Source organism: Melanostigma gelatinosum (assembly GCF_949748355.1).
Source record: "Melanostigma gelatinosum genome assembly, chromosome: 9".
NCBI classification, from domain to species: Eukaryota; Metazoa; Chordata; class Actinopteri; order Perciformes; family Zoarcidae; genus Melanostigma; species Melanostigma gelatinosum.
The window spans coordinates 25,267,270-25,294,150 of NC_136642.1; the positions used below are offsets into that span (position 1 = coordinate 25,267,270).

General features: G+C 43.2%; 1 protein-coding gene across 1 annotated transcript in view; it reads right to left on the reverse strand.

Moving 5' to 3' along the window:
* Window positions 1-26,881, reverse strand: part of adgrb1a (adhesion G protein-coupled receptor B1a) — a gene marked incomplete at its 5' end in the record, with an annotated part of 113,651 nt that overhangs the window by 58,332 nt on the left and 28,438 nt on the right. The window contains 12 exons of the mRNA XM_079274672.1: window positions 6,896-7,039; window positions 10,792-10,900; window positions 13,568-13,636; window positions 14,642-14,836; window positions 15,031-15,137; window positions 15,245-15,346; window positions 15,490-15,654; window positions 16,366-16,530; window positions 17,412-17,576; window positions 18,032-18,199; window positions 20,116-20,220; window positions 20,815-20,976. Of these exons, the coding sequence (XP_079130798.1) occupies window positions 6,896-7,039; window positions 10,792-10,900; window positions 13,568-13,636; window positions 14,642-14,836; window positions 15,031-15,137; window positions 15,245-15,346; window positions 15,490-15,654; window positions 16,366-16,530; window positions 17,412-17,576; window positions 18,032-18,199; window positions 20,116-20,220; window positions 20,815-20,976 (1,656 nt within the window). The remainder of the gene's footprint in view (window positions 1-6,895; window positions 7,040-10,791; window positions 10,901-13,567; window positions 13,637-14,641; window positions 14,837-15,030; window positions 15,138-15,244; window positions 15,347-15,489; window positions 15,655-16,365; window positions 16,531-17,411; window positions 17,577-18,031; window positions 18,200-20,115; window positions 20,221-20,814; window positions 20,977-26,881) is intronic.

Below are 26,881 nucleotides of genomic sequence, written 5' to 3' on the forward strand. Positions count from 1 at the left end.
CCACAACCCCACTGAAGGACGGTGAAAAGGAGATGAAGTCTCTGATCGGAGCGCGGTGCTTCATTGGCCCACCGTGGCGACGTGACCATGATCCGCATTGCAGTGTGGTGCATATGGTCTGCATTTAGTTGAAGTTCATTTCGGGTTGATTTCTTGGCGGTGCTTGTGTTTCCATGCACCAGAGTCCCTTTAGAAAAACCCTTATTTTAATAAACAGTCTTTTCTGGTTCTGCCGTGCCTCCCTTCCCTCCAGCGGAGACCGGCGGAGCAGCAAGGAGACGCTTGTTTCCTGGCCGGAGCAAACATGAAATAAGTCAGAGAGATGGGTCTGCATCATTTTTCCCTCAGGTCATCCGACGTCATACGTACTTACAGTGGGACATCTATCCGATAATATTGATCTGTGGCTCTCGACAGCTCTCTGTGGGTGAGCGCCCCCTGCTGCAGTCTTGAGGCAACAGAGCGGTGCCGACATCAGAAGACATTTGTCAAAACTCAGATTGCTGGACTACATAAAGGCTGATAAAGTCCCAGGGCGACGAGAAGCCTCTCTCTTTCCGGCTGCAGTGTCAAAGTCCAAAAAAACACAACTCCATCTGCCGAGCCATCTGAAGACATCCAGCTCTTCTGCTCCAGCAACACAACATCGGCAGCACAAGAGCACGGAAGCAGTGTGCCAGGCAGCATGCAGAGGCCTAGCTCCAGGGCAACAGCTGAGCTCCCATGGGCATCAGGGGGGAACCGGGTAGTGTGTGTGGGCGTGTGTGTGTGTGTGTGGGGAGGATGGAGTATTATGGGTCCTGCTCATCCACTCTTTGGCTGGCCCATCCAATATGCTCAGCCAGATTGTCTGTGCCCAACAAGAGCAAGCCTGCAGGGACTTTAACTCGTGATTCGATACGTTACGTGTCTGTGAGAGACGGTTCAGAGCCAACAATCTGTCCATATACATTTGATTGTTCAATGTATGTGCTGACTGACTGTTTGCACTTGTTGTGCGTGAGTGTGCACATGCGGCTTCTTCACTCACATGACATGTCACGTGTAACGCGACGGGCAAAGCTACAGTTCATGACACAAGCGGGAAGTCGGAAACACATGACGTGGCTCGGTCTAATTCCTGCTTCACGCGCTTGAGTTCGCAGCGGCGGCGTCTCCTCTTGACCACTTAGCGGTGAGAGGAAGTGGACTAGAAGAACTCATTTAAAAAGCGAGCGGGCAGTCGTATTATATACTGCATTACCATACTGCAGTGAACGGGGTAAACATCATGCAAATTTAACTTGCTTCTTGCCACCCCGTCAGGTATTATTTTGATCATCAGCGTTTGCGGTATCGTGCCTCTTAATGGAGGCTTTAACCAAAAACAGAATGTGGAGGGGAAGATAAAACACGTTGTCTCTAAATCCATTTGCCTTGTATCATTACATATGTTTGCTTTGTTATTGCAGGGAAACAGCATCCGAGGAGACGAGGTGTCTGTTGGCCTCCTTGCTGTTGTAGGAAATTTGAGTGTAGAACTGTGTGTTTAGCAGTGATAATAAAAGTGTTTAATGAGTTCATAATTAAGAACTCATATTTAGTCATAATCATAAGGGTTTTGGAAATGCATAATTAAGATAAGCATAAAGTGTTTTAGGATTAGTAGCTAAAAGTAGAACTAAAGACATGAAGCTTATGCCAAAGTTGCAAAAGGTTTAACTTGTATACTGAAGGATTGTCATAGAAGGGATTAAGCAATAACTGAATGTGTTAGGAACTCAGGGAAAGAGAGACATGAAGACAGGCGTTTACAGAAGTGCACAGGGAAGTTAGCCAGTAGAAATTGGGATAGAGGGAAGGGGAGGAGTTTCGAACGGATATGAGGGCGGGGATAGAAAGACTTTTTCTTCCTCTGTTAGTGTCGTTCCCAGGGAACGGATGTGTCTCCTGGGACCAGAGGGAGTTTTTTGCAAATGTGGGTTAAATCGTGTAATATTTCATGGGAGTATGTACTTCAATGTATAATCGTACTCGCATCAGTGGGATTAAATTCCTTTTCATTGTAAACCAGTTTAGCTGGAGTTATTATGGCAGCGTGTCCACTGAACACAGCAGCGGGCCATGTGCTCCGGCCTCCTCTCTGTGGAGCAGACTCAAGCTTCCACACGGTGTCCTGCTTCCTGTTTAATGAGGAGCCTTCTCTGCTCAGTGTGTTTTCTATGAGTGGGTCCCCGTCTTGTCTATTGAGTGCACTTGCACGGGAAGGCACTTGGGTGGTCTCGCACTAGTCTACTGATCAACAGGTGACAGTAACACAAGTCATGCTGCAATGCACCAGCAAAGGTTGTGAAGACTGCTAGCTGGTAAATGTGGATGTAAGCAATGTTTGATTTACGAGAAAGGACACGTCCTCCACAAATGTCAGACCTCAAAGATACCCACAATGCATTTTGGTGAGTAACACTGCATGCAAATATAACTTGTGATTATTTGCAAGGACCTCCACAGGGCACCTTTAATACTGAGAGTTCTCCAGCGGTGTGAGTGTGACTCCATGTGGAGAGACACCGGAGGAAGACAACAGAGGAAATAGAAGTTTTGAGTTTTTTCTAACATCTACACAACGTCTAGGTTACAATGAGGATGCCAACAGCAAAAATGAAAATGTAGTAAATCATTGACTGGACACAACACTGGTCTGTTAAGGATGAATGTAAAAAAAGAAAAGAAAGCCTCAGATGTGTTTGTTGTGTCCTGCGTGTGGTTTACGGGGCTAACACTGCAAACACATCAGTGCGGCCCTTTAAGTTAAGGTGAGGGTGTTTGTGCCTCATTGCATGTAAACGTTCATTAGGGGCCTACGAGAAAGAACATTTTTTTCAGTCAGTTTATATTTTTATACTTTAAAGTCGAGATCTAAAAAGCCTTTTTAACCTTTTCAGATCACATCTCCCGTAATAGCCTACTGTGCACACATACAAATATATGTTTCAATTAAAAGAAAATTCTATTTCTTCCTATTTTTATATAGAAATTCAATCATCTTTTCTTCCTGTAAAACAAAATATGATGTTAACTTACGTAAGCTAGTGCTAATAATATCATGACATCCATCCGTCGATCGATCTGCAACTTGAAGCCCGCCTCCTTTTTATCGCCGCAGTCAAAAGGATTTGATTTAAATCCCTGAAATATGTCGTGCCAGCAGTACAGCGTACGTTTCACCGGGACTTTCAATACAAATCAAGCTGCAATTTCAGCTGAACTCGTTGAATTAATTGTCTTTCTTTCACTATTGAACTGAAGGTGATTGTTGTTCGGTTGCATGTTTGCACACTGCAAAGAGGCACATTGCATTTGGTCTGGGTAACACTGTTTCATTACAATTTCAGAAGCATTAGACAAAACACAATCATCTCCGTTCTCTTTTAGCCCACAAAGCGTGCCATTTCTTTTGTTTTATTTTGAGAAAAATGCGTATTTCACAACATTTCTGGAGATATGAGAAGGGGACCAATCAATCAGTGCAAACAAGGCATCAGAGAGCCGTTTTAATCCATGTCAGCGGGTCCAAGCTGTATGCATAAAGAGGGCTGGCTGCTAGTGTGACATTGCCACCGGAGAGACACATCTCCCAGCTGGGGGGGAATTGCCTCTAATTGCTCCTGATTGGCTCCTGTTGACTCCTGATTAGGAGTGACGGCCTCATTAGCATGCTAGCGGTACAGGGCTGTCTTTAATGGTCGAAAACATCCCGACTGACAAATAACCCAGACTGCTTCTGAAGACTGTGTATCTAACACCTGCCATGCAGACAGGAGACTAGCTCTAATAAATCACAATGCACTTGATGGAGAAAATCCAGATTATATTCAATCACAATTTGTTTGTGTGTGTACCACCGACAGTTTGTAATCATTTGTAATCCTTGTGCCTCACTGGGGACATTTTTGGCTTTTTTCTTTTCTTTTCTTTTCTTGTTCTTATTTTGGAAGTTCAAAATCAGCTTTTATAATAAGTCTAACTGCATAGCCAACATACAGACCCTCCGATTCCTATAGATGAGATTGGGAGCATTTCTATTGCATCTCAACTGCTCTCAACATGGTGATGGCTGAGCCGGCGGCTTGCAGCTAAAGCTACTAACAGCGCTAACAACGCTAACAGTGCTAACCTAGGTGGAATCGGAGGTTGGTACGCTTCCATGACAGGTCGGGAACTGCAACCCCCGAAGTTGCATTTTTAAAAGAAATAAGCATTTAAAGGGTTTGGATTCTGTAAATGAATGCCTGTTTGTAGTTATGATCAGAAATGAAGTTCGATAAAAGATATTTTAAATATAACTTCATGCCATGAACTCTTTCTCTCCAGCATTGAATCTGAGGGCATTACACGACCATCCTCCTTGGACTTCAGCCTCCACTCATATGTGTGAATGTGAATGGAATTATGATTTAAGAAGAATCGGGAAAAATACCATTTAAGAACTAACTAACATATAGGCAGCTGTAATCCAGGCGTTTGTACCAGAGTGTTGTGATGAAGAAGGAGCTGAGCCTGAAGGTAAAGCTCTGGATTAATCTACATCCCTGCCCTCACCAATGGCCACAAGCTTGAGAGAGTGATCGAAATACGGCTTCGGATACAAGCCGCTGAAATGAGTTCCATTTTCAGGGCGGCTCGGCTCACCCTGAGAGACACTCTCTGGGCATCTGATAAGAATGTGTCATGCACCCCCCTGCCGTTGGAGCTGTTCTGGGCACGTCCACCTGGGAGAAGACCGTCGGGCAGACCCGGAACACTGTGGCGAGATTACACTGTGTATTCCATCTGGCCTGTGGAACGTCTAGGGATTTCCCAGGAAAAGCTGGTGGAATGCTCCTACGTTGCAGCCTAACCTGCTGCCACTGCACGTACCGGGACAAACTGCAGCATGCCACAGATTTCTTAGCGAATGTTTCTGTGGTAGGAAGAGGTCCAATGTTATCTGGCTAAATGTGGTATGTCGGTTATTTGCGCTCCAGAAACTAAACTCCATCGTATTGGAAGGGTGAAAACAGACTGATATCTGAAAACCTTGCCATTAAAAGGAAGCTACGCGGCTACATACAGCTAGACATGAGTGAGAAACAACGTTGTAAAGGTGTACCAATGCTTGAGGGAAAGTTCACACAGTTCACACAGGCATATGTCCTCTCTATAGATAAAGTATCTGGCCTGTGCAAATAAAATATGAATTTATTTGAATGTATATTGTTCTTTCAGTATTCTCTATTGTTTGTTTTTACACACATACAATCAGTCACCTGTTCTGCCTTCATAACGTTTATAATGCTCAGCTTCTGGGGACAATAGTCTGAAATGTGTCAGTTCAATGGTGTTTATCAGTGAGGTCATAGACAGAGGTGACGCGGTACTGGACTGCATTATGCTGAGAGGTGTTTCCAATGCGTTGTCCTTCCCGTTTACTCACATACAGTATATACACATACAACACCTGCAGTCCACTGCAAGACCACTAACTATGTGCTGGAACATACAATTTCATTCACCTTCATAACAGGGTGAACAACAACTGAATGTTTCAAGCATGATAAAAGTAATCTTTATGACAGAAGCACTGTGTTGGATCGCATTAGACTGCTCGGTGTACCTAATAAAGAGAACACTGATGGGCAAATTCACAAAGAATGGATAAGGGCACCGTGAATTACGCTTCACTTGCAACCGCTACCTGCACACAAAGGATATTGCCAGAACATTGCTGAAGATATTACAGCGCAAACAGAAAGCTTTGCAGCTGAGTGCATTTGCACTGTATGGAACATTTGCCACAGTCCCACAAATAAAAGAAAGCCTTGCCAGAAAGAACCGCGGACTATAAGGGGAAACACCACCACAGCATTTGTTGATTTCTGTATTCATATTTGTGAATAAATGTTTTTCAGTCGTAATTATGAATACGGCTGGACATCGTAAGCTCTTTAGTGATAAATCATCAAAGATATTTCCACAGACTGTTGTTGCTGTTGAGGTTGTGAAGTGTCAATTAAGCACACTGGTTTCCAGAGTGTGATACAAAAAAATCCTATATATTCAATTTACAATGACAGGAAATGGAAGTGAGCAGTAAATCCTGATACTTGAAACATTTTCAGACACACATTCTCGTTCTCCTCGGTTCGTCCCTGCTGTAGGACCACAGAGTTGTGTGAATGACTTTGTCTGTAAGCAACACATAATTATGGAAATGCTCCCGTTTGCAATTCAGCGCCAGCACATTATTAAGGCAGATGGGCTTTGTATTAACAATTTATGAAGCAAACTCTGGCCTCATGGAAGACGACGTGCCTTTTTCGTTGTACAGCTGCTGAACAGTGCGTGATGAAAAATTATGTTATTCTCCTGCGTGTTTTATTCTCAACATGAAATAAAAATACAGCCATCTCTGCGTGCGTTTGTCTGAGCGGGGCGCTTTGCTTTGCAGATTTATGTCAGTAAACACTGTTTTATGACTCAACTCCTGCTCACTATTTCTGCTTTTTCCTGTCTTGACTGCCCCCCCTCTCTCTCTCTCACACACACACACACACACACACACACACCACACACACACCACACACCACACACTACACACACACACACACACACACACACACACACACACACACACACAGATTCAAGTGCACACATTTTGAATCCAGAACCAGAAGGCTGACAGGCCGGCTGTAATCAGTATTCCTTGGAACATGTTTTGCTCTCAAAGGACACATTTATAAATAATCCAAGCAACTCTTTACTTGTTGTCAGATGTTACATGAGTGTCCACAGGAGTGTTGTCACTCTGCTGTGTGTTGCGTCTCAGTGGGATGAAGAGGTGAGCTGTGTTTCAGAGGTGTGTCACAGCTCTCACCTGGCTTGCCAGTAGACAGGATGTTCTTGGGGATGGTGACTCTGTCCTCAGAGCTGCGGGCCCAGTCCACCATGCCCCTCCAGCCCTTCATGGGGAAGCTGATGTCTGCGTGACCCACCACCGGACGCTTGTGGACGCTCAAAACTGTAACACAGAAAAAGGACGACTGAAACTCTCACTTAATACGCCTACTTTAATCAATATTTACTAAATATATCTTTCTCCATATTTGCAATATTCTACCGCTGTCAACACTGCAACTACTGTCTGTCTGTCTCTTACGGGATCTTTGCTCTATATTTTACCGACCTACCAAAAGCCCTGAAAATGTTTTTCCTCCATCAGCTTCTTACTGTAATTCATGGGCATCAGGTGAACACAACATGTTCTGCTAGAGTTAGTTGGTGATTTCACATGAGAGATGTGTTGTTCTCTGGTCGAAAGAGGGCGGAGATCATCTGGAAACAAGTGTCTGTGCACCAATCACAATTTGACAACCTTTGAATCAGAATCTGATAACAGTCCTGGGGTTAGCGTGCTGCAGAGATGATTAGCATCGCAGTGGTTCACTTGACACAGACTGGTTCCCTCGACTGGAGAAGACGATGGGATTTTTCCTTTGGAAACTTCACAATGCAGTGGGGTATCTACAGGCCCACTTAGCATCGACCAAAACCCTAAAATCTCTTAAACTTTTGTTACATAGACCTTATTTCAAGCATAACCCACATGCTGTAAAGACTGTGTAGAGTAAATCAACCTGACCTGACCAGTGGTCCCGTGTTACGGTCCTGGGATTTTGTTTCCTGTTTTATTTTGAAAGTTCACTCTCCTCATGTGTATTGTTGTGTTGTGCAGCCTACCTTGGTCTTTCTCCCCACCTGTTTCATATCATACGTGTGTTTCATTAGTTAATTGGTCTCTTGTGTATTATTATTCCCTCTTTCTTCTGTTGGTTGCTTGTGTCCGTTGTCATTATTCCTGCACTTCTTCCTCGGTATGGCACCAGTTTAGTTAATTCCCTGTACTTGGATTTGCCTCAGTCTATTGCTTGGTTTTTGTGTCCTGCCTGTTTTTGTCTCTTGTGATTGGCTATTTGTTACTGAAGCCCACCTTTTGTTCCTTTACCTGTGTCCTCCTTTTGAACTGAAAAAACAGTCCTGTTTTCACATTCATATGGAAGATAATGTATTTGATAACTCATTTAAAAGTTCTGCAAAGAGAAAAATGTGAATGAAGTGTATCCGTTATAATGTCAGCATGGCCAGATGAACCTGCTAAAGGGCTCCAGGGTAAAGATTAGCTGCTGGGGCCCTAGAAGCCAACTTCTTTATATCCAGTGTTCTGTTCTTCCACACTAGCGTTACACCTGGCCCCAGGTCAGCTGCGTGGAAGTGCAATTAAAATACATTAAAGAATGCATAAAATGTAAGCACAGAACTGATACTGATACACAGAACTGATACAAACTGGATTTCTACCCTCCTGAAGACGAGGCCTCCACGTCAGACAATAACACAGGACCCATCTTAAATCCCTAATCATATCAGCAGATATTGTGCATAACAGTTCATACGCCAAAACTAATTTTCAATAAATCAGAATAAAGCTGTCAGCTGGTCTTTGCTGATTGAATTGAAGATGAGCTTACACCTGCAGCTGTGGGGCCCCAGGACAGTTGCCCTGTCACCCACTTGGTATTCCAGCCTTGAATGTCAGATATCGCTCCCAAAAAATGTTAAATTTGTGTTCAGTGATTGTTGACTGTCTGTGCAAATAACATACATGTGAGCTGACAAAGATGATGATGGATGCAGGTGTTTTGATGCACGTGATCCGCTGCCAATGTGTGCGCTGTTATAGGTTATTTTCTATTATATGCGAAGTAGTTTACCTTCAAAGAGAAGTAACTGATCTGAAAATATTATTTTAGTATTATCTATTTGATTTCCTAAAAAAACTAAAAATCGAAATGTTTAATTTAAAGAAAAGCTAAATCGTCGAAATAGAACAACAATAATTCTAAATACCTACTTAGTAAGATGAAGTTTGAGTCAGATGAATTCCCTCATCCTGTACAACAGACTACTTTGATAAGTTTGGAGAAAGACAATCTGATCGAACTCGATGTTGGCAGATGATGTGTGCAGCCTTGCTCATGCTAGAGGTGTGGGAGGGAAGGGGAGGTCAGCCGCCCCGGGGGAGGTACGCTGCTGGTGTGGGCGGCTATTTGGCTCTAGACAGCGAGGTGGCACCGCTATGAACAGGACCTCTCATCTGGCCCCAATTCCCACATACTCTCCCTTGACTAAACTCAAGCTCTGCCTCGGTTTTATCTGGAGGTCACAGAGAGCAGCAGAGTCGCTGTGATGACTACACGACATTTTTTGTCCCCCTATTTGAGAAAAAGTAGAGCGTTTATAGTCGCTGGGAATTGGAAGGAGACAGCAGGTAGTTATGAATGTGGATTTGCTGGACCTGCTGCCCTGGAGAGTGCTGACTGTATATTCATGGGTTCGTTCTCTTGGTGCGGATACAGAAATAGAATGCTTTAGAAATTGTGCCATGCCTCAATGCAATAACATTAAATTAGCTGAATTCATAACAAAGGACGATGGGTAAGTCCCAAACAGAGGAAGGACTCAAAGTAGGACCCAGTCCGACCAATCCAGGTCCAGACATTGTCAACACAGAGCCTCCATGACTAAAGACTAGCTTCCTAAAATGTAGACAACATTCAACAAAACTACCTCGACAGGTTAAACAATTTAACGTTAGATTTAAGTAACTAAACTTAAACTATGTTGTCAGGTTAAACAATGTAACGTTAGGTTTAGGATACAGAGCTATGCTGTTAGCTTTAGGATAGTAAAGATGATGTTTAGGGTTCAAATATTTGCATTTGTTACATAACTCCGTATGTAGCCGACATAAGCTAAAATGACTCCATGTTGACATCATACAGGACACAGACATCGGTCTCCAAGGTGAAAGTCTCGTGTTTGACACATCCATCCACCCGGACCTCCCGATGTGGAGTTTGATTGATTTTACTTTTGAACCTGGGAATTTGTGTGTCCATCATGAAAATAATTGACTTCCCACTGGCATTGTTTCTGTGGTGCTGGCACTCAATGTGAACACAATCCGTGCCAACATCACGTAGTGCGCTGGGAGCAAGTTATGCTCATTTCATGTATTTCTGTAAAGTTGGGCATCTATTGTATTTCTAGACACAATATGAATTAAAGTTGAGGCTGTCAAACACACTGCAATTATGTTCCAACTTCTGAAGATGTGTTACCCCTCGTGTTGTCGTTCAAGACCAAATAAAGGAAGATATTCTACAGTTAATGTGACTCAACCAGCAAAGATACCGATGCAGTTGAAAAAAAAAGATCTGGAAATAAAACAACACAAATAACTAAAATATATCAAATTGGGATAAGAAAGGTGAGCCTATGTAGCAAACTATCACTAATGATTCCCTTTGTCGGTATTATACTTTGTCTTCACTAAAATACAGATTAAAGGAGCATCTAGTGGTAAAACTGTGCAATGGTGATATTATTTCTACAGAACCTCAAACATCTTTGGTATTTCTTTAATTTCTTTATCATTTTTCTCTTACTTAGCAGCTAACATACGCACCAATATTGATATATGTGTGACAAGATGAAATGAGCCAATAGTATGAATGAGGACATAGAGCCCGAGATGGATGCAACACTGGCTGTTGCGGGTCAACTTGAGAGTCACCGACGGGTCACCCTACCCTGTTTCTCTGTTGGAGATATGAAGATGAATCTTCAGAGAAATACAAAGCTGTGATAAGAGTATTTGTTTCGCTAAGCAGAGATAGCTGTGGAGATCCCCTGGAGGGAGATAAGGCTGACCTAGGTTATCGGTGACTTCATACATGTCTTGAAAGTCTTTCATCCTCAGGCCAATGACATCCACAAAGTCCTCCAACAGACGGAACAGCTCTTTGATGTTTGGCCCCAGCTGAGAAAACAGAGACACATGAAAGTAGAATGAACAAAAAGGATTATGGATGCCAGGTAAATACAATACTGTGAGTGTGTGTGTGTACATATATTTATATGTGACACACAAAATGATGGCTTTTTAAAGAAAATCTGTATTTGTGGCAAACATTGTCATACCAGTTGAGTGCAACCATTTCTCTGTTCTGCACAGCTACAACCAACATTAATATTACATTTGGTGCATCACAGTCAACTCTTCATTTGGATGCCGACAGTATATGCAATTAACTCTGTCTCTGTTTTAGAGCTCTGGGGATGCACTCTGAAACTCTGAGAGGAGTGAACAACACATAACGAGCGCTGTGGACCTGAATAATGTGAAGACTGTTGCCCTCCTCCATGACAGCATTATTCGACAACAGCCAGTACACCTCAAATTGATGAGCTGCATTCGCAGAGTGAAGCAAGTTCAAGTGTAGGTTCAGTGTTTGCTCTAAAGCAGGGCTGGCCAAACTCTTTGAATGGTAAGCCAGATACAGAATACATAAGAAGTCACGGGACAAACAGTAGTAAATGTCCAGTTTTCTACCAGTTACACTGTAAGAAGATCTGTGTTTAGTTTAGACCAGACAACCCAAACTACAAATATTGTTTCTGTACATGGCCACAGGGCCCACTTAAGATATTACAACACAAATGTAAATCACATATGGAAGTGTGTGAGTCTAATATGAAGATGTAACAAACAGAACAGGGCAGCAATGATCAAATATTTCTGTCCCAAGTAGTAAGATACTTTCACTAAAATGAGTCGACATCTAGTGTTTAAACTCTGATGTGCAATGTACATACAGTGCAATTTATTAAGACTTATTCACAGCAAGCCATTTAAAAGCAGGCAGCTGGCCCACGCCCTGTCATTTCTCCACCTCAGCTTTAAGTGTACATTGACACTAAATGATGAGTAAATGATAAGCACGGTCACTTTATTACACTTTCAAGAAATTATGGTTTTGATGGTAAAAAAGTGGAACATTTTTTACTTGGAAATCAAAACCGATTCGTTACTAATTTAACGTTTTAAAACAAGAGGAGAGTTAGCTGTTAGCTGTTAGCTGTTAGCTGTTAGCTGTTAGCTGTTAGCTGTTAGCTGTTAGCTGTTAGCTGTTAGCTGTTAGCTGTTAGCTGTTAGCTGTTAGCTGTTAGCAGCCGGTGGGCAGCACAGTCCTGCTCGGCTAAATGACTTACCATGGTTGCATCGAGTTACATTGTGATGTGTTCCAGCTCTATTCATTAAAATGAGTATTGGGCAAAGGTCAATGATAACTTCATCGTCAGGTATTCAAATTGTTAATTGTTTTTGGCAAGAAACTTGAGTCCGGATCAACAAGGTTGACTGATACATTCAATAAAACAGTCTGTAAATGGAAATGAAGGAGTGTATACTGATGTAAATGGGATTAATTGCTGTGGTTTTTACTCTGTATTGGATTGAGGATCGAGAATTGTGGAATTTCACTGGGGTTGTATTGATTACAAAATGTCTGATATTGTGACTTCTCTAATCTGGTCAACACAAATAAAGACTGTCTCTTGTGTTTTTAGATTATTGAACATGTTGTCCTGACGTCCAGGCTGCCACTGCTGTTGCACTTATTTCCATTTAGTAGCAAATAAAAATCAAGTTGCACAGAACTCACATTTAATTAAGATAGCCAAATCATCCCATTATGTCTGCTTCAAGTTGCCTTATCTTTTTCGTAATGCTTCATTCATTTTCAATATTACCACAAAATGGGAATGTAACTCTTACTACATTTTCTATGCTGCCGTGAGCCCCTCCGCCGCCGCCCACAGAAGCCTCGCGCTGCAGTCAGAGCAGAGAGGAGACGCACTCTCGGCAGATGGTGTATCTATAGGTGTTGGCTTCATTTTTACACGAAACAAATAATAACCATAGCTGTTTCAGCTGCAGGACAGCAGTGAAGGCCCAGGTATAAAATGCACGGCCCGCCACTGCGTTCAAGTCACTGCAAGTTACTAGTGATTTTACTGAAGGTACTACAATGGAAGCCTCTGGCTGCTACACATTAGAAACATATAGCAGCCACGCTAAGAAATGGTCAGCCATGATCCTTTGTATTTCAGTCATGTGACTGTAAATGAGAGAAGCTCTTCCTGAAAGTGAAAAGCTCTTGGCTTGCCACAGTTGAAGTTGATACTAATAATATCCTCCATATAATCCTTCCACAGTGAAGGAACTACTTCTTGTAGACAAAGCATGTTGTTTGCATGTTAAGACGCCGCGCTTGTTCTGAGGAGCCCAGGTTGCTTTGTTTGTCGTTGTTCTGGCGCCCGCATGCCGAGGAAAGCACGGACAGCTGGACGGCTGAATGGAAGCTTAGACAAGTGCAGCAGATGGATGAGTGGGTGTGTGATTTGACTCGGCTACTCATTAGCTGTAGATATTTCTGTCCTTCAGCAGCTCTCCTCCTCCTCTACCTCTGTCAGCCTGAAGAGGTACAGGTGGGCTGTTGGTCCACCTGTGTCTTTGTCACAGTGTCCAACTCATCAATTCTGCAGCTCCAGGGTTGTTATTGTCACCGTTCTACTGGAGATGCAATTACAGACGAGGTGACGATGTAAATCCCCTTTTATTGTACAAAGAGAGGGCGGTACTAACCAGTTGTGCTTCCTCCCATCTCTCCCTGTTCTCTTCCATCAACAGATTGCTGACTGACTGCACAAAGTTCTGGAAAGACAAAGAGAAGATGTTTGACATGACGTCACACTGTTAGCTTTGCATTCTGAAGTCAGGAGTCTGTATTTTTCTTCTCATCAAAATCAAATCTCATGAAAAGACCCCGGCCAACGATGACTGCCTCTATTGTCTGTGTGTGCCTGATACTGTATATCCTCTTCCTCTCTGCCATAGAGCTCCTTTATTGTTTAAAACATGTACAGTTAGTAAACAGTGGACATGTGACGGTGGTTATTCCTCTTTTTTACACTTATTCAGTCTCGCTTTCAAAATCAAACTGCTACATTTCATTTTGTTTCTGTTGAGGTTGAACGAAGATAATCAGCGAGATAAAATGCCTTTTTTCTAAATGGAGTCTGGTGGCTTTGGGGAGAGCATATTAATTGCATTTTTTATACCGTAATAAATGTCCAAACTCCTGACCATTTAATGTATTATATATTCACTTCACATCAAAGCGCTACACAGCTTTGCGCAAGAAAAGGGGCAGAAATGAGCATTTCCACCTGCTTGTCATGTTTCCATCACTGCCGTGGGAATGCATGCTGATCGTAAACTTTCCCACTGGGGACAAAGGTCAGATGTTAGTGGTGTGTCCAGTTAGGGGGCTTCAGACATGGGTGTTTACCATTCAAGGCAACCAAAGACCGTATGGAATTGCATTATAGGAAGTCATTCATGTGCCGAATAAAAACAATGGATGCCAAATAACTTTTTTTTGATGATCTAGTTTGATCGATTTTACATTTTAAATAGTTGGCGACACTCTCCGCTCGCATCTCCCTGATTGTCAGTGTCTCTCAAAAGAGATTAGAAAGAAGCAAGATGGCAGAATGTAAGGATCGAACAGCGAATGAGCTATGAATGAGCTGATCAGTGATATGACAACATGATCGGATCGGTGCATCGACTTACTGATAACCCATTCTCAGCTTTGACCCCCAAACTGCATTACAAACAACAGCACACTACCAGTAAACCACGATATCAAGTCACCCTCATGTCTGCACTGCTGGGACTGTAGTATGCCCTCCTGAAGATCTCTGTCATGTTCTTCAGCACGTCCACGATGGCCAGCAGGTCCCCGCTGTAGCTGGTCCCGTCGCTGGATGTCACCTTCAGCTTGGTCATCACCTCCGAAACGCCATCTCCCACAAGGCCGCGCTGTGCTTTGGACAAGTGTTCCCGAGTCTAGCGGAGAAAGCGGATTCTGTTAGTTTTCACAGTATGCGATTAACGCTTTCGACACCATATCCTGAAAAGAAATAAAAATCAGTTGCAAGTCACACCTCTGTGTCCTGACAGGTACATTTGATCACCATTAGTGTCTTTGTGTAGTTATTTTGATACCAGGAGTGTCAAAAGAAAAACATTTTGATGCTCACCAACGTTTGTATACTGCGATAGTCGTTGGAAATGCACTTCATATAGGTGGGATTCTCCCAGTAGGCGACGCCCTCTTCGTCCAGGGTGCAGCGGCGCAGGATAAGCCCTGTGTGAGGACACAGAGGATCCATGTCACCAAAGTGTATCTCTAATCCAACTCCTGAAGCTACCAGTGGACGTTCCTGTCTCACGGGCACTGAGGCGTGAGCTCACCCATGGCGTTGGGAGGACAGCGTACTGCTGCTGTATCCCCAGCTGGAGTCATCTTCCACACGGCATTGGAGAGGTTGTCCTCGCCACATATTTCATGAGGTTCTGTTGACAGAAGGAGAATAAATGAGTGTCATGTAATGTATAATCATGTACCATTTGTCATGGTAGGGGTCAAAGATGTCTAAGTGACTCCATCCCTGATGAAAATCCTGCTGACAAAGCCAACTATGTTCCCTTCCACTCACCTGGGCATCTCTTTTCATTACAGCCCCGGACCTCTTCTTGCTCTCCAGGACAGGCCTGCCCTTCAAAAAAGGGCCCATAACAAATCCTGTTTCTCTGCTGGCTCCCCCCTCCACAGGTTTTAGAGCAGCCCGACCACAAAGTCCACGGCTGCCACTTGCCATCCACTGACAGAATGCATACAGTAAGAGAGTGTTAGACGGGACTCTATCAAGCACATGCACACACCAGTGATACATGCAGATCAGATCAGTGTTTCTACATGTTCTCGTCTCGTGTATCCTAACTTGTTTTCTGTGTTCCTACTTTTTAAAAATGACAAAGCATGGCAACCCACTTCACAACAGGCCTCTATAGATTGTGAGAAGGCCAGTCTGATTTGTAGTATATGTGGAGTTTGTTGGAAAACAACTGTAAAATGGAGAGAAAAAAAAAATATATATATATACACTCTTTGGACATATTTGATTGTTATATAAAAAAATACTGATACTGAGTAGTTAATAAGTTTTGCAATACTCTATATAACTGTTGTCTTGTTAAGAACATATGTTCATATGTGGGAGTTATATATTTCTATAATATCTGCATTGGTTTTTTTATATTTGAACTATTTGAATGTCTTAATGTCATCCTGCAGCTGAATAAATGACTGTTTTGTTGTATTCCTGTCTCATCTATCGTTTGTGTTTTGCTTGTGTGACAGGCTATGTCACACAATAGAAGCAGAACGCTACTGTTGCTGTAAGTTACAATGAAATACATTGTAAAAGATTGGAGTTAGTTTCTGTATGATTAAATACCTAGTTTATCATGTAAACCTGCAAGAAATGCATTCTTGGCCCAGAGTAAATGTTTGTGATCTGCCTCTTTCATACCCGGACACTCCCCAAGGAAGCAGTCGACCGTCTCCAGCCATTCTCCCCTGCACTCGGAGCCTCCGTACGAGGGGCCGTTACACTCCCTGGTTCTCTGCGTGGTCCCATTGGAGCAGGAGGTGGAGCAAGAGCTCCAGCTGGACCACTCATTCCATACTCCATCCACTGAGAATGGCCAGGGTCACCAACAACAGGCAAACACAACAGACAGTACACGTGGTGCATTATGTACCAATTCAAAGACATTTTATGACCAATTTTTCCATATCCACATGGTGCTCACTGCTGAATATTTCTACTCGGACATGTCAAATCGTCTTCTGTTATTAATGTGTGTTGAGATGCGTCAGAGTTTTGTTTGTCTGGAATGTTGTAGTAACATGTGTGGACCAGCTGCATGGGTTCAGAGAGCTTGGAACCGAATTGCCTTTACGAAGTCCGGTAAATGTCAAAGTCATTCCTGGTGTTTGCACGGCTGTCCACATAAGACAAAGGTCTGATTGTATAGAAGGCAACCTTGTGATGGACAGGTCACCACCACGACGTTGTATTCCGAGGTGTTGTCTGTGTCTTCGACTTTGAACTTTAATCTTTTCACAGTGTTTTCACTTCATGAATGTTAACATTTTCTAAGATTTTGGTCGCCTGAAAAATGTATTTTTCAGTGTTCGGTTGTATTTAGCTCCACCCTCTTGTGTCACTTCTGGATAGAACCAAAATCAAGATGGCGACAGCCAAAATGTCAAATCAATGGCTTCAAAACCGTGGTCCAAACCAGTGGGTCACGTCACGGTAACTACATCCACGTCTTCTGTGCAGTCGATGTCTTAGTGCTGGATACAGTTTATTCTATAGGTGTCAGATTGTCAGCATATACGGTCCTGCATACAAAGTTCATTCATACATTTGGGATTGCACAACAGCAAGACACTGGTGGACACGGGGAGATTCACGTCATGTGCACCCTCGCTGCCACATGGAAACTTTAAATACATTTTTAGTTTTAGTTTTTTCATAGTTTAAAGTAAGTTATGAATGTTCCTTACCTGGACAGACAGCTATGTTGCAGAATTTGGTCTGTTTTTCTGGGCCGTCGCAGGGATCTCCCCCAAACTGTGGGGGGGCGCAGGATCGCGTTCGGGACCTGTAACCTCGGCCACAGGTCGATGAACACAAACTCCACGGCGACCACTCATCCCAAGCTCCGTGCACTGCAATCAGAGCAGCTCGGGTATGATTCAAAGACAGACAGCGGGCACCCTTAATACGCCAAAATCTCACCAGAGAAGTTAACTGAGACTCTGAACTGGACTGACCGGTATAAATAACTCTGATGTTTAGCTTTACTGGGTTCATATATGCCGATCCATTGTCCTGGGATAATATCGCTTTTGAAGTTGAGGAGTCTCCCTCTGTTGTCTCCCTCTGTAGGAGAGCCTAAGTACACCGTGGAATCTCTCTTATGATAGTGGGAGTCCTTTGCAGGCAAAAGTGAGGGTGGAAATCAACGTGGGGGGCTCACGGGTTTGCTAAGTGCCTGAGGAGGGGAGTCAGGTGGGTCGTGTATGGGTGAGGCCGGGTCCAGGAGAGGGCTGGGCGAGCGCAGGAAGTTGGCAATGGGGGTGGAGGGGAAGGGGGCTGGGGCGGGGGGTGGGGTGGGGCTTACCTGGACAAACGGCAGAGTTGTTGCAAGGTCTCTGCTCACGCAGTGGCCCACTACACTGGGTGCTGTAGGAGGAGGACACACAGAAACGAGTGCGACTCTGCCAGCCCTCCCCACACGTGGCAGAACACACACTCCACGCTGACCACTCCTCACCTGAAGCTGAGTCTACTGAGGAGGGTGGGGTGGGTAAAGGACAGGAGGGTAGGAGGGAGAAAAAACAGGGAGAAGGGAAAAGGAGAGGGCCATAACTAATTATCATGCAGGATGCAGCCTCGGTGGCCAAAAGAGGAAGGGTCGTGGTGTGATAAAGGGTCGATTCTAGCCGTGGCACATTTTAGGGGCCGTCTCCTCTAATATTTCCAATCGGGTGGATGACGCTGTCCCATTCCACAGGTTCCTCCAAATGTGGCTGATAAATGAGACACACATAGCTGGTGGTCCTTGATGGGCCTCAGTATTCCAAACCATTGTACACTGCTCACTTAAAATGACAGGATTTTGCCAGAAGGCCTTAATCCTGCAGACCATCTCATTTGGAACAGAGCTGCCGGTTCAGCCCGTCTAATGTTCTGTCAAACTTCATACACTGCGTCCTTCAAAAGAAGGCGGCCCCTGAAACGGACCCCAGCTTCTGTTCTGCTTGTCCTTCATCTGAGTGGGGCTCTGATGTCATATCCTTTGCATTCACTTCCAGGAGAAGTGAATGCCACTGGCTTAGGATATGTCAGTCATCTCTTCAATGGCCATGACTGCCGATTTGATGGATCACTTGACCCATAATAAGGGAAAATTGAGCAGTCAAAGCCGGGGTAAGCAGGGAAAAGAGAACTAAACAGGAGGTGGGGAATCGATTCGCAAATTAAAGTGAGGCTTCACACAAAAACGTTCTCTTTGTATCAAAGCTACACATCCTGTAGGCTTGCAAGGTACTTGACTTCTCTCCAAAGAGCACTGGGTGTGGTCAGCTTCGATACATATCAGTCACAATGGATTCGATAAGTTCTTGTGGTGGACAAATGTCAAAATATCCATAATAGCGATTCTCGCAATCTAGTCCACACATTTGCATATTATCTTAAATATGGCTAAATACTGACACAGATCATGCTGATCACAGCCTCTTGTCTCTGGGAAGAAGTTACCTCATACAGACACCTTATAAGGTAACCGTTCAACATGTTGGGTAATATGCAGATTTGCGTTAATAGATAGGATTGATACCGCTGTCTAGTCTGTGCGTTAAGTACGAAACTGGGGCTGAGACACAATTAGCCTCGCTATGTGTCAGGTAACATCAGGTTTGCTTTTCTAACTTTGTTAAACTAAATGTAACAAATAAATACATAGATGTAAATTTACTGAGTTGTTGTTTTCAATTCCGAGCTGTATGATACCCGTATAGTTATCGGCGGATGTCCACTTGCACGGGTCCTTTTGCAGCGGTTTAACTAATTCTAAGGGATTCGTTAAGTGTAAAAACCAAAATAAGGACAAAACCTTGAACTCTTAATTGAATATTGGAAGAAAACCGGAAGAAGAAGCCTTCAGAATGTTTTGAGCAAATTATTTTATGCTAAGTAAAACCTTGACTCAAACTTTAAGAAAAATCTTAACTCAAGGTGTTTTGTACAACCGGCCCCGAATTGTAGCTCCTTCTTAAGCGCAGAGACATAAAGCTGTCGAACTGTTGGAGAGATAAAGTAGCAAATAAGCATACGTCCCAATGTGTTGAACTACGTCTTTCAGCCTACAGAGGATTGACTGCTTGCTACTCACGATTTTGGGTGGAGTATCACTTTAACAGAGAGGGAGGACTCCGTTTGTCTTAGTGTTTTGCAGACAGGGCACAGTGGCCTGTTATGACCTCACGTAAAAAATACAACGTCACTATGTTCAGTCAGGGTCCATGTTGGAATTTGTCCATTGTGGACGAGGCACTACTTTGGGAGATTTTGATAGATGTGTGCATGAAAAGAAATGAGTGCAACTGTCTTGTTTGCTGTTGTCATCGTGTGTGTAGTGGTGGTCACCCAAGCTGCCACAGTGACTGATGCATGGGATCCCTCTGCGTCCCGTTGTCTTACCTGTCTGAGGGCTCTGCTGTCCACCTCGGGGCTTGTCTACGTCGTCACGCTTGCGGCTGTCCACCGAGCGAAGCGATTGGCTGCGGGAGGGATGGCGACCGTTGCCTAAAAGGGGTGAGGCAAGGCCGGGGGTAGGAGGGTGGGGGGGGGGGGGGGGGGTTAGCAACCAGAGGTCCTTCATGAATGGCTCATGTTTGGGACACAACCGCGACGTGCTCGGTCACCCAGAACAGCATCAGCCAAACTTGGGACTTTTGTAGTGCCGTCGGTATTAGTGTGCTGTGAATGTGTGCAATGCTCGTTGTATGTGTTCAGTTGTTGTATATTAATGTTTTATTTTATGTTAATCGTGCCCTTTGATGGCATGACTGACAAAAAACACAAACACATCCGCAGTAATGACAATCTACTGTTTGAGTTATTTGTCAGACAGAGACATACTGCTAGTTATGTACAAATGAAGAAAGCTTTGAGTGGGAGAACAATGCAGCTTCTTGGTAAATAACTTCCACATAATAGTGCACAGATGTTAATTTCCTGTGTCCTTTTCATCATTATTTGTCATCGATCAAAGTCCCCTTTCCAACATGCACTCCTTAAGTCAAAACACTGACTTATAGAGGATGGATACACAAGTGGATGAAAAACATGTAAAGTGAACGTGAATACAAGCCCACACACAGAGAACGAGGAGCTCACCGGCGGTGCAGGGCTGTGAGTAGCAGGGCCGGCCCTCCTCCAACACACCCTCACACAGGTACGACTCCTCCGGAGGCGACTGACACGTCCGGGTCCGGGTTTGAATCCCGCCTCCACACTCGCTGCTGCACTGTGCCCACTGACCCCACACACTCCAGCCTCCTAGAGACAAACACAAATGTGAGATGGTCATTTACAAAGCAGTGCGTTATTGCTGATCAGAGCGTGTCTCACTGGGTCAAAGAGGTTTATAATGTCATCGTCAGGTGAAAGAAACGCATGTGTGTGATCAGAAATATAGTTTGTCTTTTTTTTCCCTGGAATCATCTTAACCAGAAGTGACACGAGAGGGTGGAGCTGAGTACGACAGACCGCTGAATGAAAAATGTTTAGGTCACTAAAAGTTATTCATATTTCATGAACTGAAAACACACTGAAAGAGTTAAAGTTCGAAGACGAAAACACGGACAACTCCCAGATGGGACAACGCTGTGGTAGCGACCCGTCAATCACAGTAGCCCCGCCCTAAAGCATCCCCTGCTTTATGGTCTATTTTACTCTAAATGGAGCATCATTTACTAAATGAACATCATGCTGTACTGAAGAAGACTTGAAACTAGAGATTGAGACATAAACTCATGTTTACAATGTTTACTGATGTAATAAATCAAGAGAGAAGTAGAGTCATTTTCTGTTATTATGTTGGCCTTAGAGACCCTGACGGCTACGCTTCCTTATTTAGTTGGCTTGTTCCTGTTCATCTATACTGTTAATAAATGTGTCTAATTGCCGCTGCCTTATCCTCTTGGTCTGTGTTTAACTTTTGCCAAGGTTTTCCATCACCTTTTATGTTACTTCCAGTGTACCCCATAGGCACACTATATAGGCCGTAACAGGGTCCTTTAAAACAGAGGTTTGGACAATGACATTGCCTTTGTAAAATTCCCTGTTTGGCCATTCTGATTTACTGCGCTCCATTAAGTTGTGTGCTAGTATGAGGAGGAGCAGGTAGCGAGCCGCTCTGAAAGGCTCTTTTTCTCTTTGTCCCGCACACTCATGACTATTTAATAGAAAATACAGATGCCTTTCAACCCCCACGGACAACGACAAATATGTATTAATCTGCATGAATAGAACATGAAGTTGGCCGACATCCAGACACATGCATTTTTGATTACTCGCAAGTCATTTTAATTTGGGGTTGAGGGCGCGGGATGAGGGAGGGCACTTGATTCAGTCAAAAGTCAGATATGCAAGCACTCACACACATTCGCCATTCCTCTACAGCTGTGTGTAATCGCACCATGCCAGTGTGATGAGTCAAACTTTATGGATTGAAAGATTATTTTTGGACAGAAAGTTCCAGTCCGTGAATTATTTAATTTCTGTAGAGAAATGAAATTAGCAGGCACCAGTGATCACAGTCAATATCTCTCTGTTGTTAGCAGACCGTGGCCCAAGTGTTTGCTTATGGCTGTGAAATGGGATTTGTTTGTCACCAGTCTGTGACCACACTGGTTAAATCTGTTGGTCGGTCCATCCAATACCACAACTACTAGATCGATAAACACTGATTTAGTAATATAATTATTCCCCCGATGAGGAAATACAAAAAATAAAATAAAAAATAAAATGTCCAGGTTTCCATGGAACCAATTTCAGAACATTAGTTTATCTTACTGTTCTAATTCAAATAATTCTGGTTCAGGGTCCCACTTTGTAAGCACAAACAGAATTATCCTATCAGTTACATTTGGAAACTGGTTTTAACAGATTTTAAGCTGAGTAATTTGAAATGTATATGTTTTAGGTACAGTGGGTAGGTTTTTGTTGAGTTTGATTTGTTTGTGTTTTTATTGAATTTTTATAAAGTGTGTTTTTATGGACATTTTTGTTGTTTCATGCAGCAATTTCTCGAAACCAAGATCATCTTTCCTTATGGAGGACATTAAAAGTAACCTTGATCTTGATGTCTCATTGTCAATAATAGACAGATTGCCATAAAATTTCTTGAGCAAATTCATGCCCCCCGTGGGATAAACCATTCAGATTTGAATGACCTCCAACGCTTCCTCCAGGACAAACGTTACACATTTAATACTACTGAGGCTCTAGGGACAGCTAACTCACTGGTGCTTGGTGATTGACTGTTCTGTGGAACACTTCCATATGGTGAATTGTAAAAAACTTAAGATCTGGACCAAAGTGCGGTTCAATGTGTGATTTATTACGTTATGGAGGGACATATTTTCGAGTGTAATCATGTCTAAAGAAGGTGACTCGCATTTTAGACTGCAAGACTACAGAGAGGTGCCTTCGTTCACATTCATGCCAGTCCAGTCACCAGAAGAAGTCAGGAAGTATGATGAAGCATTGTTGATTTGAGTCTTTTAAGTGTTCTTTGTTGACGATAAGAAAATGTGTAGAAAAATACCCGTCTTAACCTTAAGTTGTATGATGGACTGCTGAATCTATAGTTCATGGACAAGTTATTGACCTTTATTCATGTCTTTGCAATGAGCCCACATTGTTCCAGAACTCTAACCCTATGTATGATTCAGATATGGACCTTTGATGAACTTTTGAGTGGCCCTCCTTAAACACATTTAAATTCTTCTGTGTCTTGTGGTTCTTGACCCTCACTACTTGTTTTCTCTCAATAAGTTCAATACTTGTGGTAGTGTGGAGTAAATGTTGTACACAGCTATTACCAATAGAATCACCCCCATTAGCCTCCAATTTGCTTTCCCATTCAACCACAGTAGAGCAGTCATTCCATTGTGAACCAAGTGCATCTTGTTTGTACTCCAGTTCCATTGTTTCTGGGGCTAAAGTGAGCCTGATGCTGCCGTATAACCTTCAGCTTCTCTCCGGGATCATTCTGGGTTTATATTGAACAAATATGCTTTCTGGATATAGATGGAGATTAACTGCAGTTTGGAGCGAAGGACAGACACTCCTTCTGTCGAATTAAGGCTTTTGTAAGGCGAGAGGAAAAGAGGGGCGGGGTCCATTTACAGATAAGATTCATACTTCCGTTGGAAAAAAAATAAAAAGACAAAATGACAGGACTATGAACTTTCTTTTTCTTTCCTGTCCATTAATCAGACTCAGCAAGGAGGGAGGGGGGGATCTCTGCAAGGGCAATACATTATGTTCTCAATAACTCACCCACAGTTACCTCCATAATCCTTAATTAAACCAGTGGTGGGCCGTCAGGGCCAGCTAAACCTTCTCTGCAGGCCTAAACAGAATCACAAAGTTATAGCTATTTTATAATTTAATCATTTTTCACAAATACACTACATGTATTATAATTTTTTCCCATTAGCTTATTTTCTCATTGCACAGCTCCTGTCTTCCTCTGTTGCTCTGCTTCCAGCACAACTTGTTTTAAGGAGAGCTTCCAATCAGATTTAGCCCCTATTTCTCTATGTAAGGAGAGAGGCCTGATGCCCGCTGGAGAGCCTTTGCAGTTTAAGTAAATGGGGACGATATTGTAGATTGTCAGTCTTCAACCAATCAGATCTTTAGTTTGACATGTTGGGCACATTCTTTGACGTGCCAGTGGTACTCAGGTAGCCTGCTAAGCACGTCTGCATTAACGTGCGCCGTGATTGGTCAGTGGGCCAGCGTGACTTTTGTCAAACAGAAAGCTAGCTAGCAGGTGTTAGTATTTAGTAAGAGTTCAGGTTGAAACATATGTATGTAATTGTTTTTTTTTCCTAGCTTTGTGTTTTTAACACTCAATGGCTGAAGGAGGAGAAATGGATTTGACAGTTACTGACTTTGTTAACAAAGAAAGGAGGATGGACTTTGTCTTTAAGTGAATGCAGCTTTGGTAAGTGGACTGCTTTTGTTTTTGTACATCTGCAGTAGCGCTACTACTGTGTTCATTTGTCTATTGTGTCGTTTTTATGAATACTATGAATGGCTCGTGCTCTAGCGCTGCAGCGTTGCTGGATTGATTTGTTGCTTTGTTGTCATGTAAATATATGTGACTGGTTCTTGTGAGTTTGTTCTTGTCATTATGTTAATTACGTTGATTTGTACTATATGCATTGTCCGTTAATTAATTACTAAGCATCCCGTCATGCGCGGGGTTATTATCCGGACAATAGAATCCGTTCGGGCTGTTGTTTTTCTTTTTACAAATCAAGCATGATGGTCTGGAAAAATGGGGATTGTGTGGCGATTGCTTTCGCCCTGTCTGAATCAGTAGGGAACAGATAAACACTGTGGGGAGAGTTCGTAGATTGTGTGCCGCAGTTGTTTCCCCGCTAAGCTAGTTTAGCTTAACCTCCCTGAAGTGCGGGGCCTCAGCTGTTTTTTGTTATTGTTCCGGGTTCAAAAGGTCACACAGCCCGTTGTCTGTTACGTGAGCACAGTCCACCGAAAACATTATATTTCCCACAATTTAAGCTTCTGCATTTTCCAAATGCACTAGTATTATTCAAACGTATTGTTTGGTTTGTAATCCTCGTACCGAACGGTTTAATACGAATATGTGTATTGTTACACCCCTAGAAACAAATAACCATAGCTGTGGCATCATAATGACCTTATTAGGAGCTGGCTCAAGTGTAGTGGGACAGCACAGAAGACCCAGCTATAAAATGCACGGTCCGCCACTGCCCTAAACTCATCTGTCCCGCTTCACCTGCCAAAATAGCTGCTTTACCTTGACCTTCAGCTTCTCCAAAGCACGCAGGCACACACACACACACATTTCCCCTTCAATTACTCTGTGTGTGCGTTGCATGGCTTTGCAGTTCACTGAGTGCATGCATGTATATTACATATTGTATGTGTGTGTGTGTGTGTGTGTGTAATGAACTTCCTGAAAGTCACCTTCCCTTGGAGCGCTGGGCAGAGTGGATGGGTATCTCCTGTTACAGCTCCAGTTTCTGCAGCTTTGAAATCATCAATAGCTGCCACTAACCCCTCTTACACACACACAGACACACACACACACACACACACACTGAATCGAGCACACACAGTTGTGTTTCCATAACTTTAGAGGACATTCATTTCCTGGAGACTTACTCTAACCCTAACCAGAACTGCTACCAGCCTAATCCCAACCCTTACCCTAAATCTAACTTTAAACCTTAGAAATCAAATTATTACCCTAAAACGTAATGACTTATGTTATGAGGACTCACATTTTGTCCCCAAAAGGAAGGCAGGTATCCACAATATCACTGTGTAAAACATTCATGTCACCACAACACATACACACACCTCAATCAACACATCTGCAGTAACCCTATATATAATATGTTTGTGTGTGTGTGTGTGTGTGTGAGAGAGAGAGCTGTGATGGGAAGAAAGGATGGGTGAAATATGATGTTGGAGTTGACAACCATTGTGGAAACGCGCAGGCAGCTGGGAAGGGAGCAGAGGAGGGTGAGGGAAATAAAATAAAGACGGAGACAAGAGCACTGAAGAAAATAATCATGAAAACATGAAATGCAGGCAGAAATGGGGTGATTAGTCCGCACAAAGCTGTATGGCTGAATGAAGGATAAGGTGAGTGCTGACACCCAGAGGACAGAAGCAGTCAACTGCATGGTGCAGATAACAGGCGCTGAAAGGAAAGTGGGGGGGGGGGAGATGAAGGGAGACAGGGACAGAAAGAGGGAAGAAGTGTTCGGACAGATAAGAGGAGGGGGAAATGAAAAGAGGGAAAAAAACAGTCGGCCTATTCCAGAGTGAACCGAGTGTTAGAATTCTACATCAATCACAATGTAGTGTCCTCATTCAATAGAGAATATTCATTTTATTATGTTTCCAGCAGTGAAAGATAAAATGTGATTTCTCGGGAAAATGATTGAGACCACTGACTGACTGAGAAATGCACATTACACATGTATGTATTAAAAGACACACACACACACACCTGTTTAATGATTATACCTGTTATTAATATAAATCATAAAATACTAATTGTATTTTTATTGCATGCCAACTGTGTCCAATGTGCTCCGTGCAGTTTCTTCTCTGTATTCCAGGTAAATAAATCAATAGATAGATAAATACAAAAAGAGGGAACGGCCTGGAT